Source organism: Neovison vison, chromosome X, assembly GCF_020171115.1.
Source record: "Neovison vison isolate M4711 chromosome X, ASM_NN_V1, whole genome shotgun sequence".
Lineage (NCBI taxonomy): Eukaryota > Metazoa > Chordata > Mammalia > Carnivora > Mustelidae > Neogale > Neogale vison.
The window spans coordinates 43,413,035-43,428,156 of record NC_058105.1 but is presented as its reverse complement, the minus strand read 5'-3'; the positions used below and the strand labels follow the sequence as shown (position 1 = coordinate 43,428,156).

General features: G+C 40.0%; 1 protein-coding gene across 1 annotated transcript in view; it reads right to left on the bottom strand.

The window, feature by feature from the left end:
• Positions 1 to 547: 547 nt before the first annotated feature.
• Positions 548 to 15,122, bottom strand: part of LOC122896548 (histone H2B-like) — a 72,019-nt gene continuing 57,444 nt past the window's right edge. The window contains exon 2 of the mRNA XM_044234702.1: positions 548 to 846. Within this exon, the coding sequence (XP_044090637.1) occupies positions 548 to 846 (299 nt within the window). The remainder of the gene's footprint in view (positions 847 to 15,122) is intronic.

Here is a 15,122-nt window from a genome sequence, read left to right as displayed (position 1 = left end):
TTAAATTCAAAAGAAGTAAAGTAGGCCTATCAGAAGGTCGGGAGCTTGAGTAGGGCATGAGTCTAGATTGAGTTTTCTGCACAGAGTTTGGGTCCTCTTTTATGTAATTTACTGAATTAGGTTGAGGGGCTATGTTGAGCGAGTGTGAATGGGGTAAGTGTGAGTTCTGTATCTGCTACAGCCCTTCACTTGTTGCTATATCAACACACTCAAAAAATCTCTAGAGGACACTACTCTAGGCAAGTGGGAGAAGGAGAAGACAAAAGGCAAGTAAAATTACTGTGGACCCAGCTGTGACGGTAAAGAGTCCTGAGGGGCTGACCTGAAGGAACGGGCCGTTCGGGAAAGTGAGGAAATGCGATAGGGTCAAGGAAAATCACAACAGACCGCACCACACACATATATTAAAGTGGACTTGCTCACGGTTAAAAGGGCTTTAAGAATGGGCAGAATGGCCCAGGCCAAAACGCCAGAGTAGGGGGGCCAAGTAAGGTAGCTCTGAAAAGAGCCTTTGGTTTGCGAGGTGGTCAGGCGGTCCAGGGGCAGCTCATTCGCGTCTGTTGAACCTGATGACAGCCTTGGTGGCCTCGGACACGGTGTGCTTGCCCATCTCCCCGGGCAGCAGCAGGCGCACGGCTGTCTGGATCTCCCCGGAGGTGATGGTGGAGCGCTTGGTGGAGCGGGCCAGGCGAGACGCCTCGTCGGCGATGCGCTCGAACATGTCCTTGACGAACGAATCCATGATGCTCACGGCCTGCTGCGAGAGGCTTAGGCCCTCGTGAACTTGCTTCAGAACCCTGGGGAAGTAGGTGGCAAAGCTGTCGGGGCAGCGGCCACCACGGCGGCCTCAGCGGTGCCCGCAGCACCTTGGCTGGTCCTGCTTTGGACTCTTTGGGTCCACTGCCATGGGCTCCTCGGTGCCCAGGTTCTCCTCAGAAGAGGTCTCACAGTCATGTTCAGCCATTTGTGGCTCGCCTTCTCGACAGCTCAGAAGGAAGGACACTAGTAGCAGTTTGCGGGGCACTGGCTCACTTATAGTCACCGCGTTTCCTGATATCACCCGCAAGCCCTATCTGATTGGACTAAATGAAATCCCAGGAAGCTGGTCACTGAGCCAGGTCTCAGATTTGATCATAGGCCCTCGAGCTTGACATCTTCTCTGTCCGTGTTGGGAATCAGACATTCCATGTGATGATGTAGTTTACCTCCAGAAGTGGGGTCACAATCTCAGGGTTATGAAATCCAGCACTATTTTCAGCTCTACACTGAATAAACTGTACCTTTACTTGGAATATTTGAACTTTTTTTCTGGCAGCAATCACGTGAAATTTAGAGGCTGCCTGATTACCACATGGGCTGAGGCAATGTCAATACATCAAGCATCAGAAGTAAAGGTGTAGTTTACTTCAGATTACCAATGTGAAACTTTTTTTTTTTTTTTTTTTTTTTGGAAAGAGAGTGAGATAAAGTAGGAAAGAAGGGGGAGTGGTGAAGCGGAGGGAGAGATTCCCAAGCAGGCTCCAATCTCAGCACAGAGCCCAATATTGAGGGGATGTCAAGCTCAAGTTTTTGGAGACATAGCTGACATATGAAGACATAGCTGACTTCCATTACATGCAGGAACAGATACAGAGAAGCATAAAAAATGAAGAGACAGAGAACTTTATCCCATATGAAAGAATTGGAGCAGGCCATGGCCAGAGATCTAAACAAAAGAGATGTAAGTATCATCTCTGATAGAGAATTTAAAGCAGTGATTGTTGAGGATACTCACTGACCTTAAGAAAAGAGTGGAAGACATTAGTGAGACCCTTAACACAGAGATAAGGAGTAACATAGCAAAGATAAAAGCCTGTGTAAACGAGATGAGAAACACGTTTGATGGAATGAACAGTAGGATGGAAGAAGCAGAGGAATGAATTGTTTTCAGAGTACTGTGGTCTGAAAATATGCAGGGAATGATCGCAGTCTTTTGGTACTTATTGAGACCTGATTTGTGACCCAGGATGTGATATATTCTGGAGAATATTCCATGTGCACTAGAGAAGAATGTGTTTTCTATTATTTTGGAATGTAATGTTCTGAATATATCTGTGATGTCCATCTGGTCCAGTGTGTCACTTAAAGCCTTTATTTCCTTGTTAATCTTTTGCTTGGATGATCTGTCCTTTTTAGTGAGGGGGGTTGTTAAAGTCTCCTACTATTGTTGTATTATTGTCAATGGGTTTCTTTGATTTTGATATTAATTGGTTAATATAATTGGCTACTCCCATGTTACGAGCATAGGTATTTAAAATTGTTAGACCTTCTTGTTGGACAGACCCTTTAAGTATGATATAGTGTCATTCCTCATCTCTTATTATAGCTTTTGGTTTAAGATCTAATTTTTCTAGTATAAGTATTGCCACCCCACTTTTTTTGATGTCCATTAGCATGGTAAATGGTTTTCCACCCCCTCACTTTAAATCTGGAAGTGTCTTTGGGTCTAAAATGAGTCTCTTACAGACAGCATATCAATAGGTTTTTTTTTAAATCCAGTCTGATACTCTTTGTCTTTTGATTGGGGTATTTAGCCAATTTACATTCAGGGTAACTATCAAAAGATATGAATTTATTGCCATTGTATTGTCTGTAAGGTGACTGTTACTGTATATTGTCTCTGTTCCTTTATGGTCTGTTACTTTTATGCTCTCTCTTTGCTTGGAGGACCCCTTTCAAAATTTCCTACAGGGTTGGTTTGGTGTTTGTAAATGCTGTTAGTTTTTGTTTGTCCTGGAAGCTTTTTATCTCTCTTTCTACTTTCATTGACAACCTAGCTGGATATAGTATTCTTGGCTGCATATTTTTTTCATTGAGTGCTCTGAATATATCAGGCCAGTCCTATCTGGCCTACTAGGTCTCTGTGGATAGGTGCAGACCTATCTCCCAATCTAATATTTCTATTATTGTATGTTACAGACCTCTTGTCCTGAACTGCTTTCAGGATTTTTTCTTTGTCATTAAGACTTGTAAGTTTTACTATTAGGTGACAGGGTGTTGACCTATTTTTATTGCTTTTGAGTGCAGTTCTCTGTGCCTTTTGGATTTTGATGCTCATTCCCTTCAGCAAACTAGGGAAATTTTCTAATTTGCTCCAATATACCTTCTGTTCCCCTCCTTTCTTCTTCTTCTGGGATCCCAACTATTCTAATATTGTTTTGCCTTTTGGTAACACTTATCTCTCAAATTCACCCCTTGTGATCTTGTAGTTGTTTATCTCTCATTTTCTCAGCTTCTTTATTCTCCATCTTTTGGTCTTCTATATCACTAATTCACTCTTCTGCCTCTTTTATCCTATCAGTAATAGCCTCCATATTTGATTGCACCTCTTTAATAGCTTTTTAAAAATTTCAACTTGGTTAGGTTTTAGTTCCTTTATTTCTACAGAAAGGGACTTTATTTCTGAAAGAGATTCTCTAGTATCTTTCATGCTTTTTTTGAGCCCAGATAGCACCTTGATAATCATCATTCTGAACTCTAGATCTGACATCTTAGTAATTTCCATATTGATTAGGTCCCTAGACATCGGTAATGCCTCTTGTTCTTTTTTTTTTTTTTGAGGTGAGTTTTTCCACCTTGTCATTTTATCCAGATAAGAATAGATGAATGAGAGAACAAAATCCTAAAAGGGTCATAATGACCCCAGAAAAATATACATTAACCAAATTGGAAGAGACCTGAAGCTGCAATAGGGGGAAGAAAGGAAGAAAAAAATGTATATGTATTATTAGCCTGGTGAATAGAACAGAGCCACACACTTGATTTTCATGTATTTTGGTCTGTTAGAAGAAACTGCTCCCAAAATTTTAAAGAAAGAAAAACACATATATACAAAAATAAGGGTAAACATGATGTGGTGGAGTATGACTGTAAAGATGAACATTAAAAAAGATTCTAAAAAAGAACTTGGTAAGATAAGAAATTGGTTGGAAGAAAGAAAAAAAATTGGAAAGAACGTGATCAGGCTGGAGACTAGAGCAAAGCTATATTTAAGGTACATTTTGATCTGTTAGAAGAAACTCTATCTCAAAAATTTTTTTTCCAATTTATTTATTTTCAGAAAAACAGTATTCATTATTTTTTCACCACACCCAGTGCTCCATGCAAGCTGTGCCCTCTATAATACCCACCACCTGGTACCCCAACCTTCCACCCCCCCGCCACTTCAAACCCCTCAGATTGTTTTTCAGAGTCCATAGTCTCTCATGGTTCATCTCCCCTTCCAATTTACCCAAAAGCACATACCCTCCCCAATGTCTATAACCCTACCCCCCTTCTCCCAACCCCCCTCCCCCCAGCAACACACAGTTTGTTTCGTGAGATTAAGAGTCACTTATGGTTTGTCTCCCTCCCTATCCCATCTTGTTTCATGGATTCTTCTCCTACCCACTTAAGCCCCCATGTTGCATCACCACTTCCTCATATCAGGGAGATCATATGATATTTGTCTTTCTCCGCTTGACTTATTTCGCTAAGCATGATACGCTCTAGTTCCATCCATGTTGTCGCAAATGGCAAGATTTCGTTTCTTTTGATGGCTGCATAGTATTCCATCGTGTATACATACCACTTCTTCTTGATCCATTCATCTGTTGATGGACATCTAGGTTCTTTCCATAGTTTGGCTATTGTGGACATTGCTGCTATAAACATTCGGGTGCACGTGCCCCTTTGGATCACTACGTTTGTATCTTTAGGGTAAATTCCCAGTAGTGCAATTGCTGGGTCATAGGGCAGTTCTATTTTCAACATTTTGAGGAACCTCCATGCTGTTTTCCAGAGTGGTTGCACCAGCTTGCATTCCCACCAACAGTGTAGGAGGGTTCCCCTTTCTCCGCATCCTCGCCAGCATCTGTCATTTCCTGACTTGTTGATTTTAGCCATTCTGACTGGCGTGAGGTGATATCTCATTGTGGTTTTGATTTGTATTTCCCTGATGCCGAGTGATATGGAGCACTTTTTCATGTGTCTGTTGGCCATCTGGATGTCTTCTTTGCAGAAACGTCTGTTCATGTCCTCTGCCCATTTCTTGATTGGATTATTTGTTCTTTGAGTGTTGAGTTTGCTAAGTTCTTTATAGATTTTGGACACTAGTCCTTTATCTGATATGTCGTTTGCAAATATCTTCTCCCATTCTCTCAGTTGTCTTTGGTTTTGTTAACTGTTTCCTTTGCTGTGCAAAAGCTTTTGATTTTGATGAAATCCCAAAAGTTCATTTTTGCCTTTGCTTCCCTTGCCTTTGGCGATGTTCCTAGGAAGATGTTGCTGCGGCTGAGGTCGAAGAGGTTGCTGCCTGTGTTCTCCTCAAGGATTTTGATGGATTCCTTTCTCAAAATGAGGTCCTTAATCCATTTTGAATCTATTTTTGTGTGTGGTGTAAGGAAATGGTCCAATTTCATTTTTCTGCACGTGGCTGTCCAATTTTCCCAACACCATTTATTGAAGAGGCTGTCTTTTTTCCATTGGACATTCTTTCCTGCTTTGTCGAAGATTAGTTGACCATAGAGTTGAGGGTCTATTTCTGGGCTCTCTATTCTGTTCCATTGGTCTATGTGTCTGTTTTTGTGCCAGTACCATGCTGTCTTGATGATGACAGCTTTGTAATAGAGCTTGAAGTCCGGAATGGTGATGCCACCAACTTTGGCTTTCTTTTTCAATATCCCTTTGGCTATTCGAGGTCTTTTCTGGTTCCATATAAATTTTAAAATTATTTGTTCCATTTCTTTGAAAAAGATGGATGGTACTTTGATAGGAATTGCATTAAATGTGTAGATTGCTCTAGGTAGCATAGACATTTTCACAATATTTATTCTTCCAATCCAGGAGCATGGAACATTTTTCCATTTCTTTGTGTCTTCCTCAATTTCTTTCATGAGTACTTTATAGTTTTCTGAGTATAGATTCTTAGCCTCTTTGGTTAGGTTTATTCCTAGGTATCTTATGGTTTGGGGTGCAATTGTAAATGGGATGGACTCCTTAAGTACTCTTTCTTCTGTCTTGTTGTTGGTGTAGAGAAATGCAACTGATTTCTGTGCATTGATCTTATATCCTGACACTTTACTGAATTCCTGTATAAGTTCTAGCAGTTTTGGAGTGGAGTCTTTTGGGTTTTCCACATAGAGTATCCTATCATCTGCGAAGAGTGATAATTTGACTTCTTGTTTGCTGATTTGGATGCCTTTAATTTCCTTTTGTTGTCTGATTGCTGAGGCTAGGACTTCTAGTACTATGTTGAATAGCAGTGGTGATAATGGACATCCCTGTCGTGTTCCTGACCTTAGTGGAAAGGCTTTCAGTTTTTCTCCATTGAGAATGATATTGGTGGTAGGTTTTTCATAGATGGCTTTGATGATATTGAGGTATGTGCCCTCTATCCCTACACTTTGAAGGGTTTTGATCAGGAAGGGACGCTGTACTTTGTCAAATGCTTTTTCAGCATCTATTGAGAGTATCATATGGTTCTTGTTCTTTCTTTTATTGATGTGTTGGATCACATTGACTGATTTGCGGATGTTGAACCAACCTTGCAGCCCTGGAATAAATCCCACTTGGTCGTGGTGAATAATCCTTTTAATGTACTGTTGAATCCTATTGGCTAGTATTTTGGTGAGGATTTTCGCATCTGTGTTCATCAGGGATATTGGTCTATAGCTCTCCTTTTTGATGGGATCCTTGTCTGGTTTTGGGATCAAGGTGATGCTGGCCTCATAAAATGAGTTTGGGAGTTTTCCTTCCATTTCTATTTTTTGGAACAGTTTCAGGAGAATAGGAATTAGTTCTTATTTAAATGTTTGGTAGAATTCCCCCGGGAAGCCATCTGGCCCTGGGCTTTTGTTTGTTTGGAGATTTTTAATGACTGTTTCAATCTCCTTACTGGTTATGGGTCTGTTCAGGCTTTCTATTTCTTCCTGGTTCAATTTTGGTAGTTTATATGTTTCTAGGAATGCATCCATTTCTTCCAGATTGTCAAATTTGTTGGCGTAGAGTTGCTCATAGTATGTTCTTATAATAGTTTGTATTTCTTTGGTGTTAGTTGTGATCTCTCCTCTTTCATTCATGATTTTATTTATTTGGGTCCTTTCTCTTTTCTTTTTGATAAGTCTGGCCAAGGGTTTATCAATTTTATTAATTCTTTCAAAGAACCAGCTCCTAGTTTGGTTGATTTGTTCTATTGTTTTTTTGGTTTCTATTTCATTGATTTCTGCTCTGATCTTTATGATTTCTCTTCTCCTGCTGGGCTTAAGGTTTCTTTCTTGTTCTTTCTCCAGCTCCTTTAGGTGTAGGGTTAGGTTGTGTACCTGAGACCTTTCTTGTTTCTTGAGAAAAGGTTGTACCGCTATATATTTTCCTCTCAGGACTGCCTTTGTTGTGTCCCACAGATTTTGAACCGTTGTATTTTCATTATCATTTGTTTCCATGATTTTTTTCAATTCTTCTTTAATTTCCCGGTTGACCCATTCATTCTTTAGAAGGATGCTGTTTAGTCTCCATGTATTTGGGTTCTTTCCAAACTTCCTCTTGTGGTTGAGTTCTAGCTTCAGAGCATTGTGGTCTGAAAATATGCAGGGAATGATCCCAATCTTTTGATACCGGTTGAGTCCTGATTTAGGACCGAGGATGTGATCTATTCTGGAGAATGTTCCATGTGCACTAGAGAAGAATGTGTATTCTGTTGCTTTGGGATGAAATGTTCTGAATATATCTGTGATGTCCATCTCATCCAGTGTATCATTTAAGGCCTTTATTTCCCTGTTGATCTTTTGCTTGGATGATCTGTCCATTTCAGTGAGGGGAGTGTTAAAGTCCCCTACTATTATTGTATTATTGTTGATGTGTTTCTTTGATTTTGTTATTAATTGGTTTATATAGTTTGCTGCGCCCACGTTGGGAGCATAGATATTTAAAATTGTTAGATCTTCTTCTTGGACAGACCCTTTGAGTATGATATAGTGTCCTTCCTCATCTCTTATTAGAGTCTTTGGCTTAAAATCTAATTGATCTGATATAAGGATTGCCACTCCTGCTTTTTTTCTGATGTCCATTAGCATGGTAAATTCTTTTCCACCCCCTCACTTTAAATCTGGAGGTGTCTTCGGGTTTAAAATGAGTTTCTTGGAGGCAACATATAGATGGGTTTTGTTTTTTTATCCATTCTGATACCCTGTGTCTTTTGATTGGGGCATTTAGCCCATTAACATTCAGGGTAACTATTGAGAGATATGATTTTAGTGCCATTGTATTGCCTGTAAGGTGATTGTTACTGTATATTATATCTGTTCCTTTCTGATCTACCACTTGTAGGCTCTCTCTTTGCTTAGAGGACCCCTTTCAGTATTTCCTGTAGAGCTGGTTTGGTGTTTGCAAATTCTTTCAGTTTTTGTTTGTCCTGGAAGCTTTTAATCTCTCCTTCTATTTTCAGTGATAGCCTAGCTGGATATAGTATTCTTGGCTGCATGTTTTTCTCGTTTAGTGCTCTGAAAATATCATGCCAGCTCTTTCTGGCCTGCCAGGTCTCTGTGGATAAGTCAGCTGCCAATCTAATACTTTTACCATTGTATGTTACAGACTTCTTTTCCTGGGCTGCTTTCAGGATTTTCTCTTTGTCACTAAGGCTTGTAAATTTTACTATTAGGTGACGGGGTGTGGGCCTATTCTTATTGATTTTGAGGGGTGTTCTCTGAACCTCCTGAATTTTGATGCTCGTTCCCTTTGCCATATTGGGGAAATTCTCCCCAATAATTCTCTCCAGTATACCTTCTGCTCCCCTCTCTCTTTCTTCTTCTTCTGGAATCCCAATTATTCTAATATTGTTTCGTCTTATGGTGTCACTTATCTCTAATTCTCCCCTCATGGTCCAGTAGCTGTTTGTCCCTCTTTTGCTCAGCTTCTTTATTCTCTGTCATTTGGTCTTCTATATCGCTAATTCTTTCTTCTGCCTCATTTATCCTAGCAGTGAGAGCCTCCATTTTTTATTGAACTTCATTAATAGCTTTTTTGATTTCAACTTGGTTAGATTTTAGTTCTTTTATTTCTCCAGAAAGGGCTTTTATATCTCTGGAGATGGTTTCTCTAATATCTTCCATGCCTTTTTCAAGCCCGGCTATAACCTTGAGAATTGTCATTTTGAACTCTAGATCTGACATATTACCAATGTCTGTATTGATTAGGTCCCTAGCCTTTGGTACTGCCTCTTGTTCTTTTTTTTGTTGTGAATTTATCCGCCTTGTCATTTTGTCCAGCTAAGAGTATATGAAGGAGCAAGTAAAATACTAAAAGGGTGGCAACAATCCCAGGAAAATATGCTTTAACCAAATCAGAAGAGATCCCAAATAGTGAGGGGGGATTTCTCCCCCCTCACGATTGGGTGAGGGATCTCCCCTGATTGGGATCTCCCTTGATTGGGATCTCCCAATCTCTTCTGATTGGGATCTCTTCTGATTTGGGGATAAAAAGAGGTTCAAAAAGAAAGAAAGAAAAAAAAGAAAAAAAGAATTTAAAAAAAGAGATTGAATTAAAAATTCAATCAAGAATTTAAAAAAGAATTAAGAAAAAAAAGATTGAAGAGATTAGGATCTCTTCTGATTTGGGGATAAAAAGAGGTTCAAAATAAAGAAAGAAAAAAAAGAAAAAAAAAGAATTAAAAAAAAGAAAATGAATAAAGAAAAGTATAAAAAAGAAAAAAATATATATATTAGATAATCTAGTTAAAAAACGTTAAAAAAGAAAAGGGTAAAAGTTATAAAAAATTTTAGCAGAAGAAGAGAAAAAAAATGAAAAAGAAAAAAATTAAATTAACTGCAAGACTAAAAAATCACAGGCAGAAAGCCATGAGTTCCGTGGTTTGTTTTCTCCTCCTCTGGAATTCTGCTGCTCTCTCCTTGGTATTGAAACTGCACTCCTTGGTAGGTGAACTTGGTCTTGCCTAGATTTCTTGTTGATCTTCTGGGGGAGGGGCCTGTTGTAGTGATTCTCAAGTGTCTTTGCCCCAGGCGGAATTACACCGCCCTTACCAGGGGCCGGGCTGAGTGATCTGCTCGGCTTTGCTTTCAGGAGCTTTTGTTCCCTGAGCGCTTTCTGTAGAGTTCCGGAGGACGAGAATACAAATGGCGGCCTCCTGGTCTCCGGCCCGGAGGAGCCGAGAGCCCGGGGCCCCGCTCCCCAGTGCGCCCTCAGCGAACAGCTCCTAGTAACTCGCGTCTGCCTAACCTCCGGCCGCGCTCCGAGCTCACCGAGCTTGCGACCGGTTCAAGGCAACTCCGAGCTGTGAGCTTACTGTCGGCTCTGTCTCTGCAGCCGGCTTTCCCGTTCCAATATCTGCAAGCTCTGCGACACTCAGACACCCCCGATCCTTCTGTGACCCCGTGGGACCTGAGGTCACGCCGACCCCGTGTGGGCTTCGCCCTGGTTTAGCCTCCGGAGCGATATCCCTCAGCGGAACAGACTTTTAAAAGTCCTGATTTTGTGCTCTGTTGCTCCGCCACTTGCCGGGAGCCGGCCCCTCCCCCCGGGGTCTATCTTCCCGTCGCTTTTGATTCACTTCTCCGCCAGTCCTACCTTTCAGAACGTGGTTGTTTTTCTGTTTCTAGAATTGCTGTTCTTCTTCTCTTCGATCTGCCGATGGATTTGCAGGTGTTTGCACTCTTTAGATAAGCTCTCTAGCTGATCTCCTGCTAGCTGAAGTAGTCTCAGCCTGCTACTTCTCCGCCATCTTGACTCTTCCAAAATTTTAAAGAAAGAAAAACCTATACATATGCAAAAAGTAAGGCAAAATACAAAGAAGGGATAGAATATCTATAACAGTCAAAATTAAAAAATATTTTTAAGAAGGTCTTGATAAGATAAAATAGTTAAATTTTGGAAAGAGGAAAAAATAAAAAAATAGACTAAGAAAAAAATAAAATTAAAAAAATTTAACATTGAGAGACTAAAGAATCATGGGGAAAATAAACCATGAATTCTATGTGCTGTATTCCTATAGCTCTGAAGTTTTACATTTCTCATTGATTGGTGGACTTGGTTTTGGCTGAATGTTCTTGTTGATCCTCTTGGGGAGGGGCTTGTTGCACTGATTCTCAAATGTCTTTGCCTGAGGCGGCATTGTGCTGCCCTTGCCAGGGGCCAGGCTAAGCAATCTGCTCAGGTTTGCTCTTGGGAGCTTTTGTTCCCTGAAGACTTCATTCCCTGAAGGAGGGGAATGAAGATGGTGGCCTCACAATCTCTGGCCCATAGGAGCTGAGAGGTCCAAGCCCCACTCCTCAATATGTCCTCAGAGAAAAGCAGTCAAATCCTCCTGTATCCCTGGTCTGTGGCTGCACTCTGAGCTCACCCAGCCTATTACTGAGTGTTTCGGTCTCTGGTGCATGGTCCTGTTTGGAGTCTCCAAACCCAGCTGATTCCTGCCACACTTTCCTGTGTGGGTTCGAGCAGTGGCCTGTGCCTTGTATCATGATTTAAGGTAACCCTGACCTGAGTGCCCACTCCTCAGCTCTGTCTCTGTAGCCAGCTTCGCTGCTCCAATACCTGGGAGCTCTGCCACACTCAGACACCCCTGATCTTTTTGTGTACCCACGGGTCCTGAGGCCACACGTCCCCACGAGGGCTCCACCCCCCACTTAGCCTCTGGAGCAATGTCCCTCAGTGGAACAGACTTCTAAAATTCCAATTTTGTGCTCCACTGCTCTACTGCTTGGCAGGAGGGCCTCCCCCAACGCAATCTATCTTCCCATATATCACCTCAGATTCACTTCTCTTCATGTCCTACCTTCCAGAAAGTGGTCGCTTTTCTGTTCCTAGAATTGCTGCTCTTCTTCTCTTTGATCTCTTATTGAGTTTGTAGGTGTTCAGAATGGTTTGATAACTAGCTGAACTCCTGGGACCTCAGTCTCCTACTCCTTTCCCATCATGCTCCTCCTCCAAATTGTCTTCTTTTTCTGTTGACCTCTAGGGATGATTTGTCTTCTGCTCCTTCTATGCCTTGCTCCCCCAACAAATTTTACCTACCAAAATTATATTCCTCCTTTTTAAAAAAATTTATTTATTCATTTGACAGACAGAGATCAGAAGTAGGCAGAGAGGCAGGCAGAGAGAGAGGAAGGGAAGCAGGCTCCCCACTGAGCAGAGAGACCCTGAGATCATGGCCTGAGCTGAAGGCAGAGGCTTTTTTAAAAAATTTTTTCAATTTATTTATTTTCAGAAAAACAGTATTCATTATTTTTTCACCACACCCAGTGCTCCATGCAATCCGTGCCCTCTATAATACCCACCACCTGGTACCCCAACCTCCCACCCCCCCCACCACTTCAAACCCCTCAGATTGTTTTTCAGAGTCCATAGTCTCTTGTGATTCACCTCCCCTTCCAATTTACCCCAACTCCCTTCTCCTCTCTAACACCCCTTGTCCTCCATGATATTTGTTATGCTCCACAAATAAGTGAAACCATATGAAGGCAGAGGCTTTAACCCACTCAGCCACCCAGGTGCCCCAATTATATTCATCCTTTAGTTCTATTCTCGAATATCACTTTTTAAAAATAAATGTTTATTTTTATTTTATTAAGGTATTGAACTTTATTGACATTCAACATTATCTTAGTTTTAGTCATATAGATGTACTGATTTGAAATTTGTACATGGCATGAAATAATCCTCACAATAAGTCTAGTTAACCTCTCTCACCATACCTAGAGAACTTGTTTTCTTGTGATGAGAAACTTTTAAGATTTATTCTCTTAACAACTTTCAAATATACAATACAGCATTATTAACTATAGTCACCATGCTGTACATGACATTCCCAAGGACTTTATTTTTTTACAGTAGTTTTAGATTTACAACAAAATTGAGGGTAAGATACAGAGATTTCTCATTTACCTCTGTTCTCCACACATGCACAGCTTCCTGATTATCAACATTACTCATGAAAATGGTATAAATATATATATTTTTTTTGCAAAGGATGAACCTACATTGACAAATCATGATCACCCAAAGTCCATAGTTTCCTTAGGGTTCACTCTTGGTATTGTACACACTGTGTGTTTAAAAATGTATAATGGCATATATCCATTATTATAATATCATACAGAGTGTTTTCACTGCCCTAAAATCTTCCCTAACCCTGTCTACCACTGATCTTTTTATTGTCTCCATAATTTTGCCTTTCCCATAATGTAGTGTAGTTGGAATCATATAGTATGTAGACTTTTCAGGTGGGCTTCTTTCACTTAGTAATATGTATTTAAGATTTCATCCATGTCTTTTCATGGGTTGATAACTCATTTATGTTTAGTGTTAAATAATATTCCAATGTCTCTTTGATATTCCACAGTTTATTTATCCATTCACCTACTGAAGGACATCTGGGTTGTTTTCAAGTTCTGTTAAGTATGAATAAAACTGCTATAAACATCCACATGAAGGTTTTTATGTAAATATTACATTTTCAACTCCTTTGGGTAAATGTCAAGGAATGCTACTGCTGGACCATATGAGTATATTTAGTTTTATAAGAAACCACCAACCGTCTTCCAAAGTAGCTGTACCATTTTACATTCCCCAAAACAGTGAATTTGAGTTTCTTTTGTTCTACACCTTTGTCAGCATTTGGTGTTGTCAGTGTTCCAGATTTCGGCCCTTCTAATAGGTGTATAGTGATATCTCATTGATATTTTTAAAGATATTTTTATTTATTTGTCAGAAAGAGAGAGAGAGTGCACAAGCAGGGGGAGTGGCAGGCAGAGGGAGAAAAAGACTCCCCACTGACCAACGAGCCCATTGTGGACTCCATCCCAGGACCCTGAGATCATGACCCGAGCTGAAGGCAGATGCTTAACTGACTGAACTACCCAGGCATTCCATGATATCTCAATGTTGTCTTAATTTACATTCCCTGATCGGAGCATCTTTTCATATGCTTATTTGTCATCATACTATCTTCTTTATGAGGTGACTTTTAATGTCTTTTTTAATTAAAATTTTTAAAAAAATTTAAATTGGGTCATTTCCTTTTTTATTGCTATCTGAAAAGCCATCACCATACCCAAGGCCATCTATGTTTTCTTCTATATTATCTTCTAGGAGTTTTATAGTTCTGTGATCTATTTAGATGTTTAAATTTCATTTACCTGATTTATTTTTTTTCTAGAATTGCAGTGATGAAAGTTTTTGTTGTTTTTGTTTTGTTTTGTTTTGCTTTTTGAAAATTGTCCCCTGAGTCCAGAAGACACCTCTCTTTGATAGTTCAGTGAAAACATGGATTGTATTTTGCCATGTGATAAAGGCTGCCAGGGTCCTTGTGGTTGGCCACTTTAGGAAGTGGTCCTTTATCCCTTCTCCTTTCCTCTGCTAGACAAGAGCTTAAGTACAGAGGAAGGAGTAATTTGGAAACCCATTACTGATTGTAGTATACACCAATCCAGAGCATTTCTTCCCAGGTATTGGTGGGAGATCATCACTGGGGAAGAGGCAGAACAGGATGGCAAAGGGTTTTTGCAGCATATTACTTCCTTAAACTTATTTTTTTGTGTGTGAGCTACAATTGACCTATAACATTGTGTGTATGATTTGTTGATTTGGCACATTTGTATATTGCAATATGATTACCACCATAGTGTTAGCTAGCACCTCTATCATATCACATAATTATAATTATTTTTTTTAGGTCTTTGTATTTACTTTTATTTTTGTTTATTTTTTTTTACATTGCAATTTATTATTTATTTATTTATTTATTTTTATTTTATTTTTTTCCAATTTATTTATTTTCAGAAAAACATTATTCATTATTTTTTCACCACACCCAGTGCTCCATGCAAGCTGTGCCCTCTATAATACCCACCACCTGGTACCCCAACCTCCCACCCCCCCGCCATTATAATAATTTATAATTATTTTTTATGGTGAAAACATTATTCAGCCTGTAGAAAAAAAGAAATCCTGCCATTTGTGACAATATAGATGGACCTTGAGATGAGGTGAGTCAGAAAAGGATAAAGACAAATACTGTATGATATCATTTATACATGGAATATAAAAAAAGGTGAATTGTAAAACCAGCATAGAATGATGGTTGCCAGGGACTGGGG